This window comes from Cordyceps militaris, assembly GCF_000225605.1.
Source record: "Cordyceps militaris CM01 unplaced genomic scaffold CCM_S00002, whole genome shotgun sequence".
NCBI classification, from domain to species: domain Eukaryota; kingdom Fungi; phylum Ascomycota; class Sordariomycetes; order Hypocreales; family Cordycipitaceae; genus Cordyceps; species Cordyceps militaris.
The window spans coordinates 2,234,922-2,254,364 of NW_006271970.1; the positions used below are offsets into that span (position 1 = coordinate 2,234,922).

The 19,443-nt window shown below is 54.5% G+C and overlaps 7 protein-coding genes across 7 annotated transcripts; 5 read left to right on the forward strand and 2 right to left on the reverse strand.

Annotated features, from left to right (window-relative positions):
- Positions 1–1,125: 1,125 nt before the first annotated feature.
- Positions 1,126–2,412, forward strand: CCM_02623 (uncharacterized protein; the record flags this gene model as incomplete). Its single annotated transcript, XM_006667775.1, has 1 exon — positions 1,126–2,412. The coding sequence occupies one exon, from the start codon at positions 1,126–1,128 to the stop codon at positions 2,410–2,412; it is 1,287 nt and encodes a 428-aa protein (XP_006667838.1).
- A 730-nt stretch (positions 2,413–3,142) lies between these two features.
- CCM_02624 (serine/threonine-protein kinase Eg2) lies at positions 3,143–4,746 on the forward strand (the record flags this gene model as incomplete). The annotated part of the gene is made up of 3 exons (XM_006667776.1): positions 3,143–3,349; positions 3,403–4,425; positions 4,600–4,746. 3 exons carry the CDS (start codon positions 3,143–3,145, stop codon positions 4,744–4,746), a joined length of 1,377 nt encoding a protein of 458 aa, XP_006667839.1.
- Positions 4,747–5,399: 653 nt separating this feature from the next.
- Positions 5,400–6,488, reverse strand: CCM_02625 (Ku70-binding protein, putative; the record flags this gene model as incomplete). Its single annotated transcript, XM_006667777.1, has 2 exons — positions 5,400–5,627; positions 5,931–6,488. The coding sequence occupies 2 exons, from the start codon at positions 6,486–6,488 to the stop codon at positions 5,400–5,402; spliced, it is 786 nt and encodes a 261-aa protein (XP_006667840.1).
- Positions 6,489–8,080: 1,592 nt separating this feature from the next.
- Positions 8,081–9,746, forward strand: CCM_02626 (glutamate 5-kinase; the record flags this gene model as incomplete). The annotated part of the gene is made up of 5 exons (XM_006667778.1): positions 8,081–8,141; positions 8,235–8,422; positions 8,496–8,606; positions 8,667–8,970; positions 9,040–9,746. The coding sequence occupies 5 exons, from the start codon at positions 8,081–8,083 to the stop codon at positions 9,744–9,746; spliced, it is 1,371 nt and encodes a 456-aa protein (XP_006667841.1).
- A 510-nt stretch (positions 9,747–10,256) lies between these two features.
- On the reverse strand, positions 10,257–10,919 carry CCM_02627 (60S ribosome subunit biogenesis protein NIP7; the record flags this gene model as incomplete). The annotated part of the gene is made up of 2 exons (XM_006667779.1): positions 10,257–10,597; positions 10,694–10,919. The coding sequence occupies 2 exons, from the start codon at positions 10,917–10,919 to the stop codon at positions 10,257–10,259; spliced, it is 567 nt and encodes a 188-aa protein (XP_006667842.1).
- Positions 10,920–11,944: 1,025 nt separating this feature from the next.
- Positions 11,945–14,014, forward strand: CCM_02628 (glycyl-tRNA synthetase 1; the record flags this gene model as incomplete). The annotated part of the gene is made up of 1 exon (XM_006667780.1): positions 11,945–14,014. One exon carries the CDS (start codon positions 11,945–11,947, stop codon positions 14,012–14,014), a length of 2,070 nt encoding a protein of 689 aa, XP_006667843.1.
- A 2,597-nt stretch (positions 14,015–16,611) lies between these two features.
- On the forward strand, positions 16,612–19,419 carry CCM_02629 (protein kinase Chm1, putative; the record flags this gene model as incomplete). Its single annotated transcript, XM_006667781.1, has 4 exons — positions 16,612–16,625; positions 16,797–18,807; positions 18,860–18,959; positions 19,010–19,419. 4 exons carry the CDS (start codon positions 16,612–16,614, stop codon positions 19,417–19,419), a joined length of 2,535 nt encoding a protein of 844 aa, XP_006667844.1.
- Between the last annotated feature and the right edge of the window lie 24 nt (positions 19,420–19,443).

A 19,443-nucleotide genomic window follows, 5' to 3' on the forward strand; every position in this document is an offset into this window, starting at 1 on the left:
GCTTTTCTGCTCAAGCTTGTTCCCGAGCGGGAAAGGATTCGTATTTCCGGCGGCGAGGGGTGTGTATCGGATTCGATTCTATGTCTGGTCGTGTTGTAGTGCGGACGGGCAATTGGAAAGAAATGTGGTTGGAATTAGGTTGCCAGCTGGCGGGGCAGACAGACACCATCATCATCCATCATCGCGGCTGGAGGGACGACCGACCCCACAACGACATCCGCGAACTCTACGATTTGTTCGGCCGACAGAGAGCCTCTCCTATGTATTTTATGTTTTTGCCTTGGCATCAAAAACAATTGATCTAGCTTCGTGAGCAAACCTTTGGTGAAAGGTGATTTTGTACTGGGCTTGTCCATTTGTTCAGTGTTAGATGTTGTTGTTCTCCCCGTGGCAACACGGCAGGCATGATAGACACCGTACCAGCCACCATAGTAGCTTTCCTTCGTATCAATATCTTCCCTAAACTTCCCTAAACTTCCCTAGACTACTTTAGTGCACCAATTCTTTTGAAAAATGTAAAGCTTAGCCTTTACAAAATCGCAGTTAGCGGCAGGCCTTACACGCCTTGCAACGAAAACTCTCTACACACGTCACCATGGAAATTTGATCTTCTCGGCCAAGACCCAACTGGTTTCTTGCAGTTGACACGCAGAATCAGAATTTAAACGTTACTGCATTCTGCAGACCATTGGATTCATACACCCCTTCAGGGCCAATTGGAATATTTTGCGTTCCCACGCATGAGAGGAATTGGAAATTAGCCTTTATTACCCTCTATAAGCCATTGACTTTACCGGGAGAATTCGCTTTTACACATTCCCTCAAATTCAATTAGTCTCTTCAACACTGTAAGTGGGCGTACGACCGCCTTGATAGAGTTTGCAATTGCGCGAACACTGTTCGTTTCGCACTTTCTGTATGCAGTCGTAGACCAATATAAAGACTCCTCGAGTCCTTGCCATGAGTCCAGCACTTTTTAACAACATCCCTTGCCATCAGTCCAGTATCCAACGTTGTTAATTCTTGGTTGACTCTCACATCCAGGCTCACATTTATACCAACAAGTCTGCCAGCACAACCACCAACACAAGTTCAACCTCACCTGAGCTTCGACACTCAGTCAAGATGCCTTTCGACAATAATGTTCCTAAGCATAGACCCCTGTATTGCTGGTACGCCCCGAAAAGGCTGGCGCAGTCGTTTGCCGACATCAACGCGCCGCGGTGGTTCATCGAAGCCGCTGCCAATGGCGGACCTTGGTACCAGTGGTCACCTGAGATTCAAGTGTATTTCCACAATACTTTTGACAGATGCCTTGATATCATGAAATCTACTGCAGCTAGCAGCACATACCAGGCACGCAGAGATTGTCGTGCTTGGTACACCGCCACGACACCCAACAACAGATACCTCTTCGGCCGCGAGCTGAGAAACAAAGTTTTACAGTGCGAAAGGTGTGGGCTGTTCTACGACCACAAACTTCGCATGATCACACGCGCTCCCTGGCTTCCTATTGTTCAAATGTCTTTCGCTTTCTGTCCCGCCAACGGAAATAACAGATGCAACCAAGACCAACGCCCCGATTGGATCCGAGGATTGGACAACATCGATAAACACTACGAAAACGTTATTCTCGAGACAATGCGCGCCTTGAGTAGGCTAAATCCCGACAGTTTGATCCGCTCTGTCCTTCCGAACGAGGCAACACCTGCCTTACTACCTGAAGGCGGCCTATCTGAACTGAGGCGTGGTTACAAAGCGCTTCGCGTGCTCTGGATCCGTGCATTCACCGGCCCGAAGCCAGTGACGCCTAAGAAGGCTTGGAAGTACGCCCCTGATGTGCCCACACCGGTGGAAGCGCCAGTGGGGAGGCAGGTTCCCGCGCACATTGCCGAGAAATATCGCTCCCTTGGCAGTCCATCACACTGGGGAGACATTGACTACGATCTCCAACTACTGGACGAGAGCCTGATTAATGAAGAGGATCTGACCTACTTGTACGGAATGCACGTGGATGCGCTTCGTTGGATCACGGCTCACGATTGGGAACTGGAGAGAGAGCTGCTCAACGCATATGCCGGAATGCGTCAGCGTGTCGACGAGGACCACTACCGGTTAATGCGGATTGCTTGCCAGCGTGCGAACACGGCAATGGAGCGGGTTTTGGCAACCAAGAATGCGGGACTCAAAATCACTGATGGGTTTGAACATCTATACGCCTTCAACGGTGTGCGTTTCCGCGAGCTTCTCAGCGCCCTGTGTGCAGACTTGGAAACCCACCGGTCCGGCAACCGCGCCCTCGACAAGCCAGTGTGGGCGGATGCCTGGAAAAACGCGACGGTCTCTCACAAAGGACAGCGCGTGTATGCGCCTCAGGTCACAGGACTTCGGGGTTTCAGGGCTTCAAAATAGATTTCTTTTGGGACGGCGGGGGAGAGGGTTCAGGGCTTCAAGGCGGATCTCAATGTTTTGTGCTTTCTTTTGGCCTTTGTTCGGGTTCTTTTGGCTTTTGATCGGGTTCTGGAGTTGGATCTTGATGTTTTGTGTTTTCTTTGGATTTGCCTTCAGGCTCTCAAATTGGATCTCAACGCTTTGTGTTTTCGTATAACTAGGGGCGACGACACAACTATTACCGCCAAGTTCTAGACTCGAAAAAATATAGAAAGAATATAGAAAAAAAGAAAAAGAAAAAGAAAAAGAAAAAGAAAAAGAATATAAGTGTTACTACAAAAATTGTATCCTTTGCCTGCTCCACCTGCTCCTGATTTCTCGAGCGAACATTGTAAATCTTTTTATCTTCTCATGGCTGGCTGTTGGGTATGTGGTATGAGTCCGTACTGGTATTGCGTTGTCGGTTGCTGCGCCAACGACATCGCAACCAAATGTTTGGTTCGAGCCGCAACCCGATCCGCCGCACAGTCCACCAGTGCACTCCATTAAACGCAACCTAGTTTCCATTCGAAATCGACAGCTTCTTCCAGTACAATTAATACGGCCTACAAACGAATTCTTGCGGTGGTTTGGCAATCTTTTGTTGCCTGGCATTCATTCGTCCTCGGCTCTCCTACCCTACGCCCTGCTCGACTCGCTTCTCTACTCTCACACTATTCGTTCTTTATCATTCAAGACCGTTCGAGCAAAGATGGCGGCGACCCGGACGCTAGAGGCTCGTTTCGAGCGCATGTCGGTGATGGACGACCATGACTCCGGGTACACTAAGACAAAGGTACGCATGGGATGCTGGCTTAAGGCCCGTGGCAAGAAACTGGAGCGAACAAGGGCACAGCATGTATTGATTGAATGGAACTCGCTTTCCACTCTGTCATTTCTCTCCATTTACGACGGCGCAGTAGCTACGCTTTGCAGTTGCCAAGATACTAATGCAAGAGGCTGCGAATATAGGTCACGGCGACTACGGCACAGCTGCCAAACGGAAACACCCGGGCGAACCTTTTCAAGGTTGCTATACAATCACACGTGGCCAGCAACCCTGTTACAGCCTCGGTGACCTTGCCATCACAAGCCATCAACCGCAAGCTCGCCCAGCATCAGCAGCAACAGCAGCATCCAGCCCCGTCGGCCGTTCCGACCCGAAAGGCGCTTCCGTCCTCGTCCTCGTCCGCTCGCAACTCGGACGAGCCATCGGCGGGCACAGCCGAGGACAAGGTGGCCGCGATGCTCATCGCCCACCAGCCCATGCTGCCCAAGGAGTTTCACCTCGGCATGTTTGAGATTGGCCGGCCGTTGGGCAAGGGCAAGTTTGGGCGGGTGTACCTGGCGCGCGAGCGGACGAGCGGCTTCATCTGCGCCCTCAAGGTGCTGCACAAGAATGAGCTGCGGCACGGGGGGGTAGAGCGGCAGGTGCGCCGCGAGATTGAGATCCAGGGTAACCTGCGCCACCCCAACGTGTTGCAAATGTACGGCCACTTTCACGACAGTAAGCGCGTGTTCCTGATTCTCGAGTTCGCTGGCAAGGGGGAGCTGTACAAGCACCTGCGCAAGGAGAACCGCTTCCCCGAGTGGAAGGCGGCGCAGTACATTGCACAGATGACGTCGGCGCTGCGCTACCTGCACCGCAAGCACGTTATCCACAGAGACATTAAGCCTGAGAACATTCTCGTCGGCATCCACGGCGAGCTCAAGATTTCAGATTTTGGCTGGAGCGTACACGCGCCAAACAACCGTCGCAAGACCATGTGCGGTACCCTCGACTACCTGCCGCCCGAGATGCTGCGGCCCGGTCAGGGGGAGAACTTTTACAATGAAAAGGTCGATCTCTGGAGTCTGGGCGTCTTGACATACGAGTTCCTCGTCGGCGAGGCGCCGTTTGAAGATACGGCAATCATGACACAGAGGAGAATTGCGAGGGCAGACATGTCGGTACCGTCGTTCGTGAGCGCAGAGGCAGCAGATTTGATCAAAAAGGTATGCACGATTTTGCTTCCTCTTCCCTACTCTACATGAAGCCTCTTTCCGCCCTCGTCCCATTTCAATTCGTCTCCTCTTTTTGGCTGCTCCCTGAAACTTTGGAAACTACCGACAGTTGCAACATGCAGGGTGCGGATCAACAAAGCCACAAAATTCTCCAGTTCTTTACAGCCGGATACTAACCGTGATGTTCTGCAGCTCCTCGTTCTAGACCCCGAGAAGCGTATTCCGCTGGACCAGATTCCGCTGCACCCCTGGATAGTGAAACATTGTGTCAAGGGCGAGCGGGTTGCGAATAGGGAAAAGTCGTATAAGTGAGCTTCGGCGCGACACTTATGACGTAGTTACTTGAAGGGGGGTGATCATCATTCGTGCTAAGACCGCCCAACAGTAGCGCGATGCGGCCTTTTTCTCTCTTCTAATCCAATAGTTTTTCAAGGGGGGTCAGACAAACGTCTTGGGGTTTTTAATAGGTGGATGGCACCAGGAAATACTGGGGTGCCCATTTTGGCAGCATGTGAAGGAGTCATTCGGTCTTTTCAGGTTGTGGTGTTGCTTTTGGTTACATAAATTTACGTGCATGCTACTACACAGCCTTGTATACGGAACATTTCCAGTTTCTTAGAATGATTTATTCTTTAACCAACTTGATTTCCGATGGCTTGTTATCGGGGCTATGCTTTCGGGAAGGGGTATCGTCAACGTCGTATTGAGCGTTTAATGTACACAGTAAAAGAAGAGGCTGGCGGGCTGGCTGAGCCGGGCCAACGGACCAGGTGAAAAGATGCTAGCCCATCAATCAAATCAGCTCAGCCCCAAACCGACATGTAACATAATGGTACAATATACAAGTGAGCTAAACACAAACCTGCATGAATAGTGTTGTGTGAGTAAAAGGGATTCGGGAGTGCGGAGAAGGATAGGCTATATAGCCTTGTGTTGTTGGATGTTGGATGCTTAGCCCCCCACACCTATCGGTATACTTCGTCAAATGGTCTGGTGTCCGAGAAGCACGAGTCCCAGACCTGGTTGACGACTTGCGTGGCTTGGACATCATCCTTGCACCGGGGACGGGCCATGACGGATTGGATGGCACGCTTGCGGACGCAGTTTTGGAACTGCTGTGTGAGAGTCCAGTTGCCGCGGGTAAAGGCTTCGCGAGTCCAGCGACATTCACCGCTGAGCATAGATGCGCGAATCTATTGTGCAAGAAGCGGAAAGGGACCGGCATGGTTAGCTTGGACGTGTCGCGTGGAGGCTGTGGTGTGAAGCGGCTGCATGGAGGAGGGGTAGGTGGCATAGGGAACCGATGCGTGCGAGTGGAAATATGCGAGGTTGGAAGGGGAAATGATGTACGGGCATGGTATGACGGGGACAGGTAGTGAGGCTCGGCAGTGCGCGTGCATGTTTTGCGAGGGAGGGCAAGGATGAGAGGGTGAGGATGAGAGAGGCTTGTGAGTGAGAGTTGCTGAGCGTCTCATGTCTTGTTTGGGGCTACATACCTCGGTACACGCGGCGTGCTTGAGGTCCTTGTCGCCCATCCAGTCAACGTTCCAGCGCAGATGATCCCAGGCGTGGACCATCTCGTGGGCGAGGGTGTCCTCGAGGTGCTTGCGGTCGCGGATCTCGTTGGCGCAGAGCAGGATGCCGTGGCCGGGGCTGAAGCCGCCCGACTGGCGGTGGACCTGGCCGTCGTCCTCGAGGCGGGCGGGACAGCGCCGGCAGACGACGTTGGACGCGTCGAGGCGGCCGCCGAGGTCGGCAATCTTGCCCTGGAGGAAGCGGACGACGGGGGAGTAGGCAAAGAGCCAGTTGCGGTGGTCCTCGCAGCGCTTGCAGTCGCGCTCCTCGTGCACCTTGTAGCGCCATTCACGGTAGTGGAACTGGCCCTCGGGCGTCATCTGGTTGGAGAGGATGCGGAAGTAGTTCATCCACCACTTGGTCTGGGGGTCGAAGCCGGTGCGCGTAGGATCATTGACGACCTGCTTGGGGACTGCTGCGGCGGCGGCGGGAGCAGCTGATGCTGCTGGTGCCCCTATCCCGGCATCTGGAGGAGGCATCTGGTGAGTCGCGTTTGTCGTGTTTTCCCCCTTGCGGGAATTGCGAAAAAAAAAAAGCTGACGGCGCTGCTGCGAGGCGCAAAACTAGCGGATAAGTTAAAACAAAATTAAAGCAGAAAAACGACACTAAATTAAATGAATCAGGCAATGGAAGCACCGAATGAAAATTTCAATCCATGCAGTCGCAACGTCACTGCGGCCGAGTCGACCACGGTAACTCGTCGATTCTGGGGAATATGCGGGTTTGGAGGGTTTGGGTGGCAGCAGTACAAAAAGTACAAGACACGGATGTACCTTTTTTCGAAGGGACGGATGGGAATTCTGCCAGGCTGCGCTGCAGGTTATAGGCCACTCTATGTGCTACAAGTGGCAGCTCTGCTCGAATTACAGGCGCATTCCAGCTACACGAATTTTAAGGTGGAATTGGCCTTTTTAGTGCGGCGACCAGCGCCTCGGCGTGCGTCAACGTAGGGCGGTGAGGCGGATCCAGCTGGCTGAAGTACGGCTCATTATTGATCCCTATTGGGGCATCCGAGGCCAAGGGGGGCCACTAGGCAGTTTAGCTGTGCCACTGGCGAGTCAATGTAGCTCGTAGTACTTGGGATCTGGCCGTAGTTTTGGTGGTGAGTTCATGTACCCGGCAATGTCACTCGATGAGAGTTCTGCTATTTTTACAGCCCGTTCGCAGTAAAAAATCAGAAAATCTAAAAACTGCCTGCCACACCCAACACGAGCTACGTACCGCCAGCCTGCTTACATGAGCCCCTTCGAGCCCCTCCCCCCACTCGCACCGACCACTTAAATCCTCACTTCCACCAAACAGACGCCGCACCAGAGAAAAGAGCCCCTCCTCACCGCCCGCTTTCTGCCCTCATGCCGCCCGCCCTATGTGCATGCAGTGCCGCAAAAATACTTCGCATGCATTTTCATTCGAGGGCGTCTACACTGCTTTGGGCAACCCAAAACGCTAATCCTCATAATCCTCAACCCATCCCCAACCAAAGGCGCGCCCTGATTGACGGAGAGCTCTTCCGGTGGAACCCGAATTGGGGCCCTGGGCAAAGACGACGACGTATGTTCAAATGTATAGTTTCCTGTCCAGCTACCTCGTTGTCTGACTGGCTTCCAGCATTGCGGATGTTGGCTGTTGACGCACGCTACTTGAACGCTTGCGACCTTGTGTGGCCGTGCCGCCCCGTTCTCTTCCAACGACATAATAGCCTCGTACGTAGTAGCGCAGGGATTGTGTCATCGATCGACCCAACGGGCTTGTGAAAATGCTCAAAGCTACAAGCGAGCAAGGTACGTACTCATGTACCTTTTTGACAGCTGCCCATTTGCCTTCTTGTTGTTGTTTGACAGAGTTTTGCATGGCTTCGCAGAGGTCCGCGGCTGGTCCCTTTAAATACCAAGGGGGCCGCCGGGTTGGCCTGTGAACGAGTCTGCGGAGAGTCATTTCTTTTCGAGTGAAAAAAGCAGTCCTTGTTGCAAACAATTTCCGTTGGAGTAATGGCCATTAGTGTCTTCTGGTCCTCTTCTTATCAAATTACACGCTTCATCATCACTTGATACAACACACCCCGCTGACAATCATGACTGCCAAAGCTTCTTGCATCCGCAGGGCCCAGCCTCTTACTGTCGTTATCAAACTAGGTACGTATTGCCTCCCTTATCTGCGAGATTCTCCTATCTCGCCGTCTCGTTGCCTCTTATTCGCCGTCTGCCTTGCTCACACACCAATCACAGGCACCAGTTCCATTGTGGACGAAAAGACTCATGAACCTCTTTTGCCTATCCTCACCTTGATTGTCGATACCGCTGTCAAGCTGCGCAAGGAGGGCCACCGAGTCGTCATTGTCTCTTCCGGCGCCATTGGTGTTGGCTTGAGACGCATGGACGTTGCTCGCCGTCCCAAGCATCTTGCTCAACTTCAGGTACGAGGACCACCCAGCAGAATAGAAAATACCCGTGACCAATCTGAAATTAACTCTGTCTTCCCTTCAACAGGCCTTGGCTGCTATTGGACAGTGCCGTCTTATTTCTCTTTGGGACAGTCTGTTCAGTCACTTGGATCAGCCTGTTGCTCAGATCCTCCTTACCCGAAATGACATTGCCGATGTAAGCACACCATACCACACCACGATCCGATCGCCTGGCACCCCTCCATCGTGACTTTAGATCCACGCTAATCACTACCCCTCCGTCTTGCAGCGCACCCGCTACCTCAACGCCCAAAACACATTCAACGAGTTGCTCGACATTGGTGTCATTCCCATCGTCAACGAAAATGACACCCTTGCAGTATCTGAAATCAAGTTTGGTGACAATGACACTCTGTCCGCCATCACCGCGGCCATGATCCACGCCGATTTGCTTTTCCTCATGACCGATGTCGACTGTCTCTATGACAAGAACCCGCGCACCAACCCCGACGCCCGCGCGATCGAGGTTGTCGACGACATTGGCGCCCTCGAGGCCGATGGTAAGCCAACTTCCCCTTCTGCGGCATACAATCGCAAAAATAGCGCAACCTGTACTAATAAGACAACAGTTTCGAGTGCTGGCTCCTCCCTCGGCACTGGCGGCATGATGACCAAGATCATTGCTGCCAAGCTGGGTACTTCAGCTGGCGTTACGACCATCATCACCCGGTCGTCAAATCCTGGCAATATCCTGGGCATTGTCAACTATCTCTACAGTTCCCCCAGATCATCGATGATCGAAGATCCTGAGCACGCGACCCCTCCCCTCTCACGCACCGCCTCCCTCAGCCTCCTTTCCACGGGCGCCGACCTCAGCGGCCCTCCTCTTCACACCCGTTTCCTGCCTTCTAGCGATCCTATCCGTGATCGCCACTTCTGGCTCCTCCACACCCCCAGCCCCCACGGCACCGTCTACATTGATGCTGGCGCCCACAAGGCGCTGCTCGGCAAGGCTGGTCTCTTGCCTGTCGGTGTCGTCGACGTCGAGGGCAACTTTGCCTCGCACGAGCCTGTCCGCATCGTGGTCGTGAACCGTCGCAAGACGCCCGGGCCCGACGGCAAGATGTGGGATGGCGTCCCCGAGGAGATTGGCCGCGCTCTTGTCAATTACGCCTCGACGGAAATCTTCCGCATCATGGGACACCAGAGTGTCGAGATCGGCGAGCTGCTTGGCTATGCCGACAGCGAGTACGTTGCGCATAGATCGCATATTGCCTTTGTCCGCAATAATAGTCGACCAGTGTCCCCCACCCTGAGCATGGCCCAGATTTCATGATCAACATAATTTTCTACTATAAATGGCATACATGCATACCAGAGATGCTTTGGAGTTTTGATTTTGATTTTGGATATCACGGCACATCAATGGGTGCCTCTCTTTACTGTCTTGTTACTTTTGAAAATGATACTTTGACTCTGGCCTTTCTCTCTTGACCTTTTCTCCCTACCGTTGTGATTGTAATACAACAAATCTATAAGTCGCAATGTAGTGTGTGCGTACTCTCGCCTCTCTTTTGCACAAATAGTCAAGTTGTAATTGGAAACTAAACCTAGCAAACGCCTGTATATGAAAATGTGGTAAAGTAAATGTCCATACATCATGTTGGTCCATGTAACCGAATTTTGGTAGCCCCCAACGCCGAAACTCCATTTATACTGGTATAAACTTTTGCAAAAGAAAACTCTAGCGGCCTCTCCATTCGTATTAGATACGTAACCCGGCCCAGAGTGTAACCCTTTATTTTTGCATCGCATCGCATCGTCCATTGTCGTGGCCTCGCCCATCTCACCCGGTCGCAAAGAGATTGTCCTCGTCGCGCAGGAACTCGCCGCAGTCGGCCTGGCGAAAGACGACTATGCCGGTCGGGTCAAGGCGGCGGGCCTCGGCGGTGCTGCGGGCGGTGACGCCGAACCCGAGCGGCGTGTCGTTCATGTTGTAGACGACGACGCCCTGGTGCTCCGGGCAGTCGTCGGACCAGCGGCCAATGTGGGCCTTGACGACGTGGCCGCCGTACAAAAAGGGCATCTCGCCGTTGCTCTTGACCCAGACCTTCCAGCGGGCGTGCTGGCCGAGGATGGGGAGGGCGGTGATGTGCAGGCGAAACTTGCCCGTCTTGGTAAACTTGCCTGTATTTTGTATAGAGTGTTGGCAAAATGGTCGTTGTGGGAGAGGGGACTGGCATTGGGAAGGAGGGGGAGGGGTAGAAGGGGGAAAAAACGTACCGAGACAGATGCCTAGAGATAACAGATTCTCGCGCGCCATGGATGTGGCCAGGTTGGCGACGGAGAGCAACACATAGTAGACGCGGTTGCCCTGCAGGCGAAAGACGTAGCGGTCGGCGTTGGGGGAGTCGTCGAGCGGCGCGATGAGGTTCTTGAGGGAGCTGCCGGTGTAGTTGGCGAGCTTCTCGAACAGGCTCTTTGTTTCTGGCTCGGTGAGAGGACGCATTGTGGGCGTGGGCGGGCGGGCGCGTGTGTCTGTGGCAATGGGAAGGTCTTTTGGTGATGGGACGCCGTCGTCGTCAATTTACTATTTACTATGGCCAAGAAAAAAAGTCGACTGGCAGAAAAGTTTATGTGGGGAATCTTGAGAAGGCCAGCCAGTGGGGTTTGGAGATGGTCTGCTGCCTCACAAGCCAGGTAGAGGTGCCTGGACTTGTGGCCTGTCAGTCCACTAATTCGATGGGATTGATGGCTTTTGGTTCCTTCTTGGAGATGCTCCGGCGTCAATTCCGGCCCCTTTCCAACCCATTACCGCAACACGCGCCAACAACCACCCGCAGAACGCCCCTGTACAATCATTGTCGCTAACACGCTCGCTCAGATCTGCCTTACTACGTTACAGCGCATCCCATCTCTTTCCAATTCGTTCCGCGACCTGCCTCGCAGCAGACAGCACGCGCGCTCGACCCGCTCGCTATTTTTTTGCCGTGCTGCTCCGTACCTTATTTTATCCCCAGTGGAGAAGCCAAACAGTTTCATTAGGGCAACTGGAAAAACAACCACAGCGCGCCCTCTTCACTCTTTGCTGGCAGGCTTGTAGCAGCTTCAGTGCCCTGAGTCACCCAACTGGCTGGCACACGACCCCTCCGTTTGGGACAGCTCCGACGTGCGGCATTCCAAGAGTTTCTTTCTCTCGTGACTCACGCTGGACAATTCAATTGTCTCTTCTTCCCTTCCTTTTTCTCTACAGAAAAAAAAACCGTTCTCCAACAATATTTGTGAATGAATTCCATCCGTCACTTGTTTTTCCTCCCACCAGCTCCACTCAGATCCAGCACCTGCAGCCACAGCTTGTTGACAGCAGCTCGCTGCAGAAACCACCACCACCCCGCCTTGACCTGGCACCACCATCATCGTCAACCCCTCCCGCGACAACAACCACAGCCGCGGTGCTTTTCCACCGCGCCAGCTCGACGATACGCCCTCCAGGGAGCCCGCAGCCAGAAGAAGCAACCACAATCGCACGCCGCCATGACGTCGCAAGCCACGACCCTCAAGGGCCAGCCCCTCGACAAGCCCGTCCTCGACGCCATGCTGCGCCGCCGCATGTTTTACACGCCCTCGTTTGAGATTTACGGCGGCGTCGGCGGCCTCTACGACTACGGCCCGCCTGGCTGCGCCCTCCAGGCCAACATTGTCGACCTCTGGCGCAAGCACTTTGTGCTCGAGGAGGACATGCTTGAGGTCGACTGCACCGCCCTCACCCCGCACGAGGTGCTCAAGACGAGCGGCCACGTCGACAAGTTTTCCGATTTCATGTGCAAGGACCCCAAGAATGGCGAGATTATGCGCGCCGACCACTTTGTCGAGGCCGTCCTCGAGGCCCGCCTCAAGGGCGACAAGGAGGCCCGCGGCGAAAAAGTTGTGGAAAAAGACGAGGACCCCAACAAGAAGAAGAAGAAAAAAGCCAAGACCGACGCCGTCAAGCTCGACGACGCCGTCGTGCAGGAGTACGAAGAGGTGCTCGCCCGCATTGACAACTACGGCGGCCCCGAGCTCGGCGAGCTCATCAAAAAGTACGACCTCAAGAATCCCGCTACCGGCCTGCTGCCCTCGGAGCCCGTCGCCTTCAACCTCATGTTCCAGACCTCCATCGGCCCCAGCAGCAACCTGCCTGGCTACCTGCGCCCCGAGACGGCCCAGGGCCAGTTCCTCAACTTTGCCAAGCTGCTCGAGTTCAACCAGTCGCAGATGCCCTTTGCCTCGGCCTCGATCGGCAAGTCGTACCGCAACGAGATCTCGCCCCGCGCCGGCCTGCTACGCGTCCGCGAGTTCCTCATGGCCGAGATTGAGCACTACGTCGACCCCGAAGGCGGCAAGAAGCACAGCCGCTTCCACGAGGTCGAAAGCCTCGAGCTCGTCCTGCTCGACAAGAACACGCAGCTGGCGGGCAAGACGACGACCCGGACCATGACCATTGGCCAGGCCGTCAAGGACGGCGTCGTCGACAACGAGACGCTCGGCTACTTTCTCGCGCGCATCCACCTCTTCCTCAAGAAGATTGGCGTCGACATGAGCAAGATGCGCTTCCGCCAGCACATGGCCAACGAAATGGCCCACTACGCCTGCGACTGCTGGGATGCCGAGCTGTACACGACGACGGGCTGGGTCGAGTGCGTCGGCTGCGCCGACCGCAGCGCCTACGACCTGACGGTGCACGCCAAGAAGACGGGCGCGGCCCTGCTCGTCCGCGAGCGCCTGGAGCAGCCCCGCGTGATTGAGGAGTGGCAGGTGGAGATTGACAAGAAGAAGTTTGGCCCCTTGTTCAAAAAGGACGCCAAGGCTGTCGAGACGGCCCTCGAGGCCACGACGCAGGAGCAGCGCGAGGTCCTTTCCAAGCAGCTGGCTGATGGCGGCAAGATTTCGCTTGATGTCCCCGGCGTCGGCGACGGCAAGGCCGAAGTGACGAGCGACTCCATCAAGATTGAGTTCCGCAAGCGTGTCGAGAACACGCGCGAGTTTACACCCAATGTCATTGAGCCTTCTTTTGGTATCGGCCGTATCCTGTACTCTCTGATTGAGCACAACTTTTGGACCCGCGGCAGCGATGGTTCCGACGAGGCCCGCGGTGTAAGTGACTACTACCAAGATACCTGCTATTCACCAGTCGCCGAAAATGCCATTTTTACTAACACGCAATTGCAGGTTCTGTCTTTCCCTCCCCCCGTAGCGCCGACTAAAGTCCTTCTCGTGCCCCTGTCCTCCAACACGCAGTTCAAGCCCGAAGTGCGCAAGCTGTCTCAGCGTCTGCGCGCCATGGGCATCTCAAGCCGCGTGGACGACTCGTCAGCGAGCATTGGCAAGCGGTACAGCCGCAACGACGAGCTTGGCACGCCGCTGGGCATCACCGTGGATTTCCAGACGCTGCAGGACCAGACGATCACGCTGCGCGACCGTGACTCGACGACGCAGGTGCGCGCCGACGAGGCCAAAATTCTCGAGGCCGTCAAGAGCCTTGTGGACGGCAGCAAGGACTGGGCCAAGATTCAGTCGGAGCTGCCCAAGTTTGAGGGCCAAGAGGTGGAGGTTGTGCAGCGATAGATGTGCATAGGCGGAAGAGTGTGGGGAAGACGATGATAAAAAAAGTTTAGTTTCAATATATGATGAATGATGTCATCCAGCTGCAACAGACGCGCCACTGCCTCTGTGTGTGAGGACTTGACTACGAGGCGGCTGCCCATGTGATGGTCTGTTGAACAATGACTCGAAATATGGTTTGAGTTGATTGAAGAGTCATTGGATGTGTCACTGAGGCCTCTGAAGTGGTCACTTGTCTTTCTTTGTAATGTTGACGCTCGCACGTAAGAATCAGTCCCCAAACGAAGCGAGTGTCGTCGTTTGTTTCGCGAGCGTGTTCCGGCGCCGGAGGCGTTATCAAGCGGGCAAATGATATAAATGGTGAAACGGCAGTTTCTTCACGTGGAGACTGCTGGTCCCCCCGGCTATCATGACTTACCACACAGGCTATATAAGGTGTTTATCTATTTATTTCTCGTTTCTTGGTCGCCAGACTCGGATCCGTTCAATGTGGGCTCGGAGAAGAGATGTGGTGTTTGTGGTGCCGGTTTTCTTCCATGACGCCGTGTGGTATGCGTAAATGGTGAAGGTGATGGTGGCTGTGGCGAAGGAGACGAGGCCGCCGGTGGGCGTTTCAGTTGCTGCACAATGGACGCCCGGATTTTCTGCAGCGGGTAGCTTGCATTTCATGCTAGCTCGGCCCCGTATTCTGCATTCTTTTCCCTTTTTTCCTTTTCTTTGTTGGTCGTCTTGTCTGTTTATTGGTGGGGGTTGCTGGTAACGCAGGCGTGTGTGTGTTCCATCTGTAAAAAGGGTTGTGTTGGTTGTACTTTGTAGGCGCCGAATTTCACAATTTTTTTGTTTGTTTGTGTTTTGCCCGATGGGTACATATAACGAATGTGAGTTGTCGATACTAGGTTTTGTTTTCAGGCCAGATGTGTGGAGGGCGACGTAGTGGGTTCTGGGGCGGTGGCGCCATCGACGGGTTCGTGATTTCGAGAAGAAGGAATGTAGTTGCTTAGCGAGAGGCCACCAGAGACTACCTACGTATGTCATCTATCAGTTTGATTAACGGGTAAGACAGGCAATTGGCTTCTTTCTCCCTACCTAGGTTAGTAGGTAGTTACCGATATTTGATGCGCCCAAAGGTTCTAGTTAGGGGTGCTGGGCTCGGTAGGAGACTAGCCCGTTGGCGGGCCGGTGATGGGCCGGCGATGGACTAAGGAAAGTGGTCTTTTTTCTATGTTTGATACAGAAAGTGACATAATGACCATCCCGGCCGTTAATACTGGCAAGGTTATGCGCCGTTGTTGGCTTTGGGCAAAATTAGCAAAAGGTCCAATGTTTGTAGATGGAAGGGGGGGGGACAAGACAACGGGCGGGGTGCTAACTAGTTAGTAGGGAACTTTGTCGAGCCGGCGGCTCCATGCAGAAGTGGGAGTCACAGCGTTTGCAGACTTGGAAGGTGGCAGCCAACAGAGGCGCAGCTTGGATAATATTTTTTATTTTTTTCCCCTCCATGATGGACTGCGAATATGTCAACACGGATGCAGTATACGTGATCAAAAGGTGTCTGTCTGTCTGTACTCTGTAAAACTCGTCGGCACCTCGCAGCAAGTCCGGTAGAGTCCGCTAGACGCAGCCCACACAGTCAAGCGAGCCCACTGTCTCAACGCTGCCCGTCTGCCACTGAAAGGCTAGGCTGGGCTGCCTTGGCTGGGCTGCAGACGTTGTGGTGCCAGTGGTGCGGTGCCGGTGGACAGAGATGGCCCCCTTCCCCTTCCAATGTGATCATCCATAATAACGTTACGGTACGGAGTAGTTACTCCATACATACATGTGCCAGGAGCCAGGACCCTCTCTCGCTCACTCTCCTCTCCTCCTCCTCTCCTACGCTGGGCCAACCAACCTCGTCCCGCCATCATACAAGAACAGCGCCCCTACACCCGTCCGATTCGTTGGACTCTTTCCTGTGACCTTTCTCCTTTTTTTTTTTTGCGCCGGTGCCATCGTCGCGCAGCACTCTGCCATAATTGTTACTGCACGGCGCTTCTCGAGATATACCCAGTCGCGAGGCTTTCCCGCCGCCCAACCGCCGCAGCAATCCTCCCCCGCTCTCCTCTCTCCTCGTGCTCCTCCTCATTTCCGCCACCGTTGGCTGGAGAGACACAGACACAGAGACCACCACTACCACCACCACTACCACCAACCAGACCGCCTCCCCTCCCTCTCTACCGCATGTGTCCACTCCAGCTGCGCTGCTAAACTCGGCTTCGGAACCCTTACCCCTTCTTCCTTGCCCGGTTATACTTTGCACCACATAGCCAAAGTCGGTCTTTTTTCTTTTTGTCTTTTTTGTATTCCTGAGCGCTTGGTTTCGTTGTCTCGCTCGTTAGTCGCTCCGCGTTGCCGCCGCCTCATCTCGCCCGTTTCAGCCCGACCCTCTCTGGCGCCAATCGTTGCGGCATCTCCAATCCCGCCCCGTTTGCCTCGTGCGCAGCCCTTCGCCCCCCCTCAAGGAGCTTCCTCGAGTCTCGCAAGCCGATATCTTGCTCTACGCGCCATTGGACAGCACTGCACATGATACATCCTCGCTTCCATAATACTAAATCTAATCCAACATGTCGCAAAACAGGTACGCTCGTCCTCGCTAACCCCTCTTCCCCTTCGTTCCCTTCGTTCCTTTCTTCCACATTGTCTCTCGAGCCGCCGTTGTTTGCCGCCCCAACTCTCATATCTTGATACCATGTCCCCATCCCGCTCTCCAACAATGCCGTGGCTGACCTTGTCCTGCTTCTCCTTGCAGCGTATACTCGTCGGGCCAGTTCATGAACCCAGGCCCTGCGCCGCGGCCCCCCACCGACAGACCCAGGCTCAACATCATGCCAAACACGAATAGCATGCCCGGCAGCATGTCCAGCAGCAGCAGCATATCCAGCAGCATGGCCAGCAGCATGTCAAGTATGGCTATCTCGCCAATTCCCGGTACCGCCACCTCGACATATTCCGGTTCCACCATCTCCCTACCCATTGCTCGCCAGCAGACCAACCCCGCCGACGGCATGGGTGGCGTCGCTATCAAGAAGGAGGGCTGGGCCCAGGTCAGAGAAAACCGGAACTTTATTCAACCTTGGAAGAACAAGTACCTCATTCTTCGCAAAGAGTCTCTCGACTTCTACAAGACAGAGGGTGGCAAGGGCGGCAAGGTCATCTACACAATCTACCTCAAGGACGTCCTCAACGTTGGCCGAGTCGAGACCACCGGCATCATCTTTGAAATCAAGCGCCGCCTCGATTGCGCCTCCAGCAACCCCGGCGATGACGACGGTCAGACAAGAACCCTTCGCATCAAAGTCGGCACCGACGATGAGCTGTACGAGTGGATTGATTTGATTTACGGCGCCTCCCCCAATATGGGCGGTGTCAGCAATCCCACCAACTTCTCTCACGCCATCCACGTAGGCTTCGATTCCCAAACAGGCCAATTCACCGGCCTGCCTCCCGAGTGGTCCAAGCTGCTCAACTCCTCTGCCATCACCAAAGAAGACTACTACCGTAATCCTCAGGCGGTTTTCGAAGTTCTCGATTTTTACACTGACCTAGCAAAGCGTGCCGAGAACCCTAACCAATACCCCTCTCTTACACCCACCCCCCCTGCCGCCGCACAAGCTCAGAAACAGCTCGGCTACAGTGGTGCTGGCATCGCACCTCCGCGCCCAGCCCCTCCAACCCCTCAGGTCTCTCCCTACGGCGCGACCTCCGCGCCATCCAATGCCAATGGCATTCGTCAAGCCGAACAGCAGCAGCAACTCCAGCAGCAGCAGCAGCAGCGCCAGCAACTGGAAAATGCCAGAAAGGAAGAGCTACGTCAGAAGCAGCTCGAGCAGGAACGACGTGAGCTAGCAGAGTATAACGCTTCTCTGCCTCAACACAAGACCCCCCTGGCTCGACAAGAAGTTGGCGGTGGCTCTTCCACCGATTCGCCCTCCCGCGACCAATCCGATCGATTCAACCCCACCAGAGCCGCTCCGCTTGCTCCCAAAGGCCCTCAAAACCCTCAGCAACTACGCGCGCAGCGCCCTGCACCTGCTCCTCCCTCCAACGGCGGCTCCTCGCGACCTCCTGTCAACCCACAGTCCAGCGTCAGTCCCAATGGTCAACGTCCTCGTGAAAATGGCCCCTCCATCCAGAGTCCCCGCTATCCGCCTGGCAGCCAGCAGGGCCAGCAGCGACCTCCCCAAGGCCCAGGCGCATCCCGCTTGCCTGCGCCTGTCAAGCCTCTAAACGTGGCTCCCAAGCCTTCTCAGAATGCTCCTAGCGACTCGGTCAAGGCCGCCGAAGCTGCACTGTCCAAGCCTGCCGAGAAGAAGCAGGATGTACGCATGTCAACCATGTCTGAGAACGAAGTCATGGCCAAGCTGAAAGAGGCCGTCTCCAAGGATGACCCCAACCTATCATACTCGAAGCAGAAAAAGATTGGCCAGGGCGCTTCCGGCTCCGTTTACGTGGCCAAGATCAAGGACACTGCTGTAGGCATCGCCCGCGACGTCCTGCGTCAACAGGGTCCCAGAGCCCAGGTTGCCATCAAGCAAATGGATCTCGCCCACCAACCTCGCAAGGAGTTGATTGTCAACGAAATCATGGTCATGAAGGACAGCCGACACAAGAACATTGTCAACTTTCTCGACGCATTTTTGCGCAACAACAATACCGAGCTATGGGTTGTCATGGAGTTCATGGAGGGTGGTGCGCTAACCGATGTCATTGACAATAACCCCTCTATTTCCGAGGAGCAAATCGCTACCATCTGCCACGAGGTAAAACTAGGTGCTTCCCTATTTTGTTCGAATTGGATGCTAACTTTTGCAGACGTGCCGTGGTCTCCAGCATCTCCATAGACAGCATATTATCCACCGTGATATCAAGAGTGACAATGTCCTCTTGGATGCCCGCGGCAACGTCAAGATCAGTATGTCTATACCTCTTTTCCCTGACTGTATTTTTGCTAACAAATAGCAGCCGATTTCGGCTTCTGCGCAAAATTGACGGATGCCAGAGCGAAGCGCGCCACGATGGTTGGCACACCCTACTGGATGGCGCCCGAGGTGGTGAAGCAAAAGGAATACGGACCCAAGGTGGATATTTGGTCTCTCGGTATTATGGCGATTGAGATGATCGAATCTGAGCCACCCTACCTGAACGAGGAGCCCCTCAAGGCCCTGTACCTTATTGCGACCAATGGTACACCACGCCTCAAGAAGCCGGAGAAGCTGAGCAAGGAGCTCAAGGCTTTCCTGTCTGTCTGTCTGTGCGTGGACGTCAAGAGCCGCGCGTCTGCGGACGAGTTGCTGGCTCACGATTTTCTGAGGCACGGCTGCCCCCTCGGTACACTGGCGGATTTATTGGCATTCAAGAAGCAAGGCAAATAAGCGCCAGACTGCCAGGATGCTATC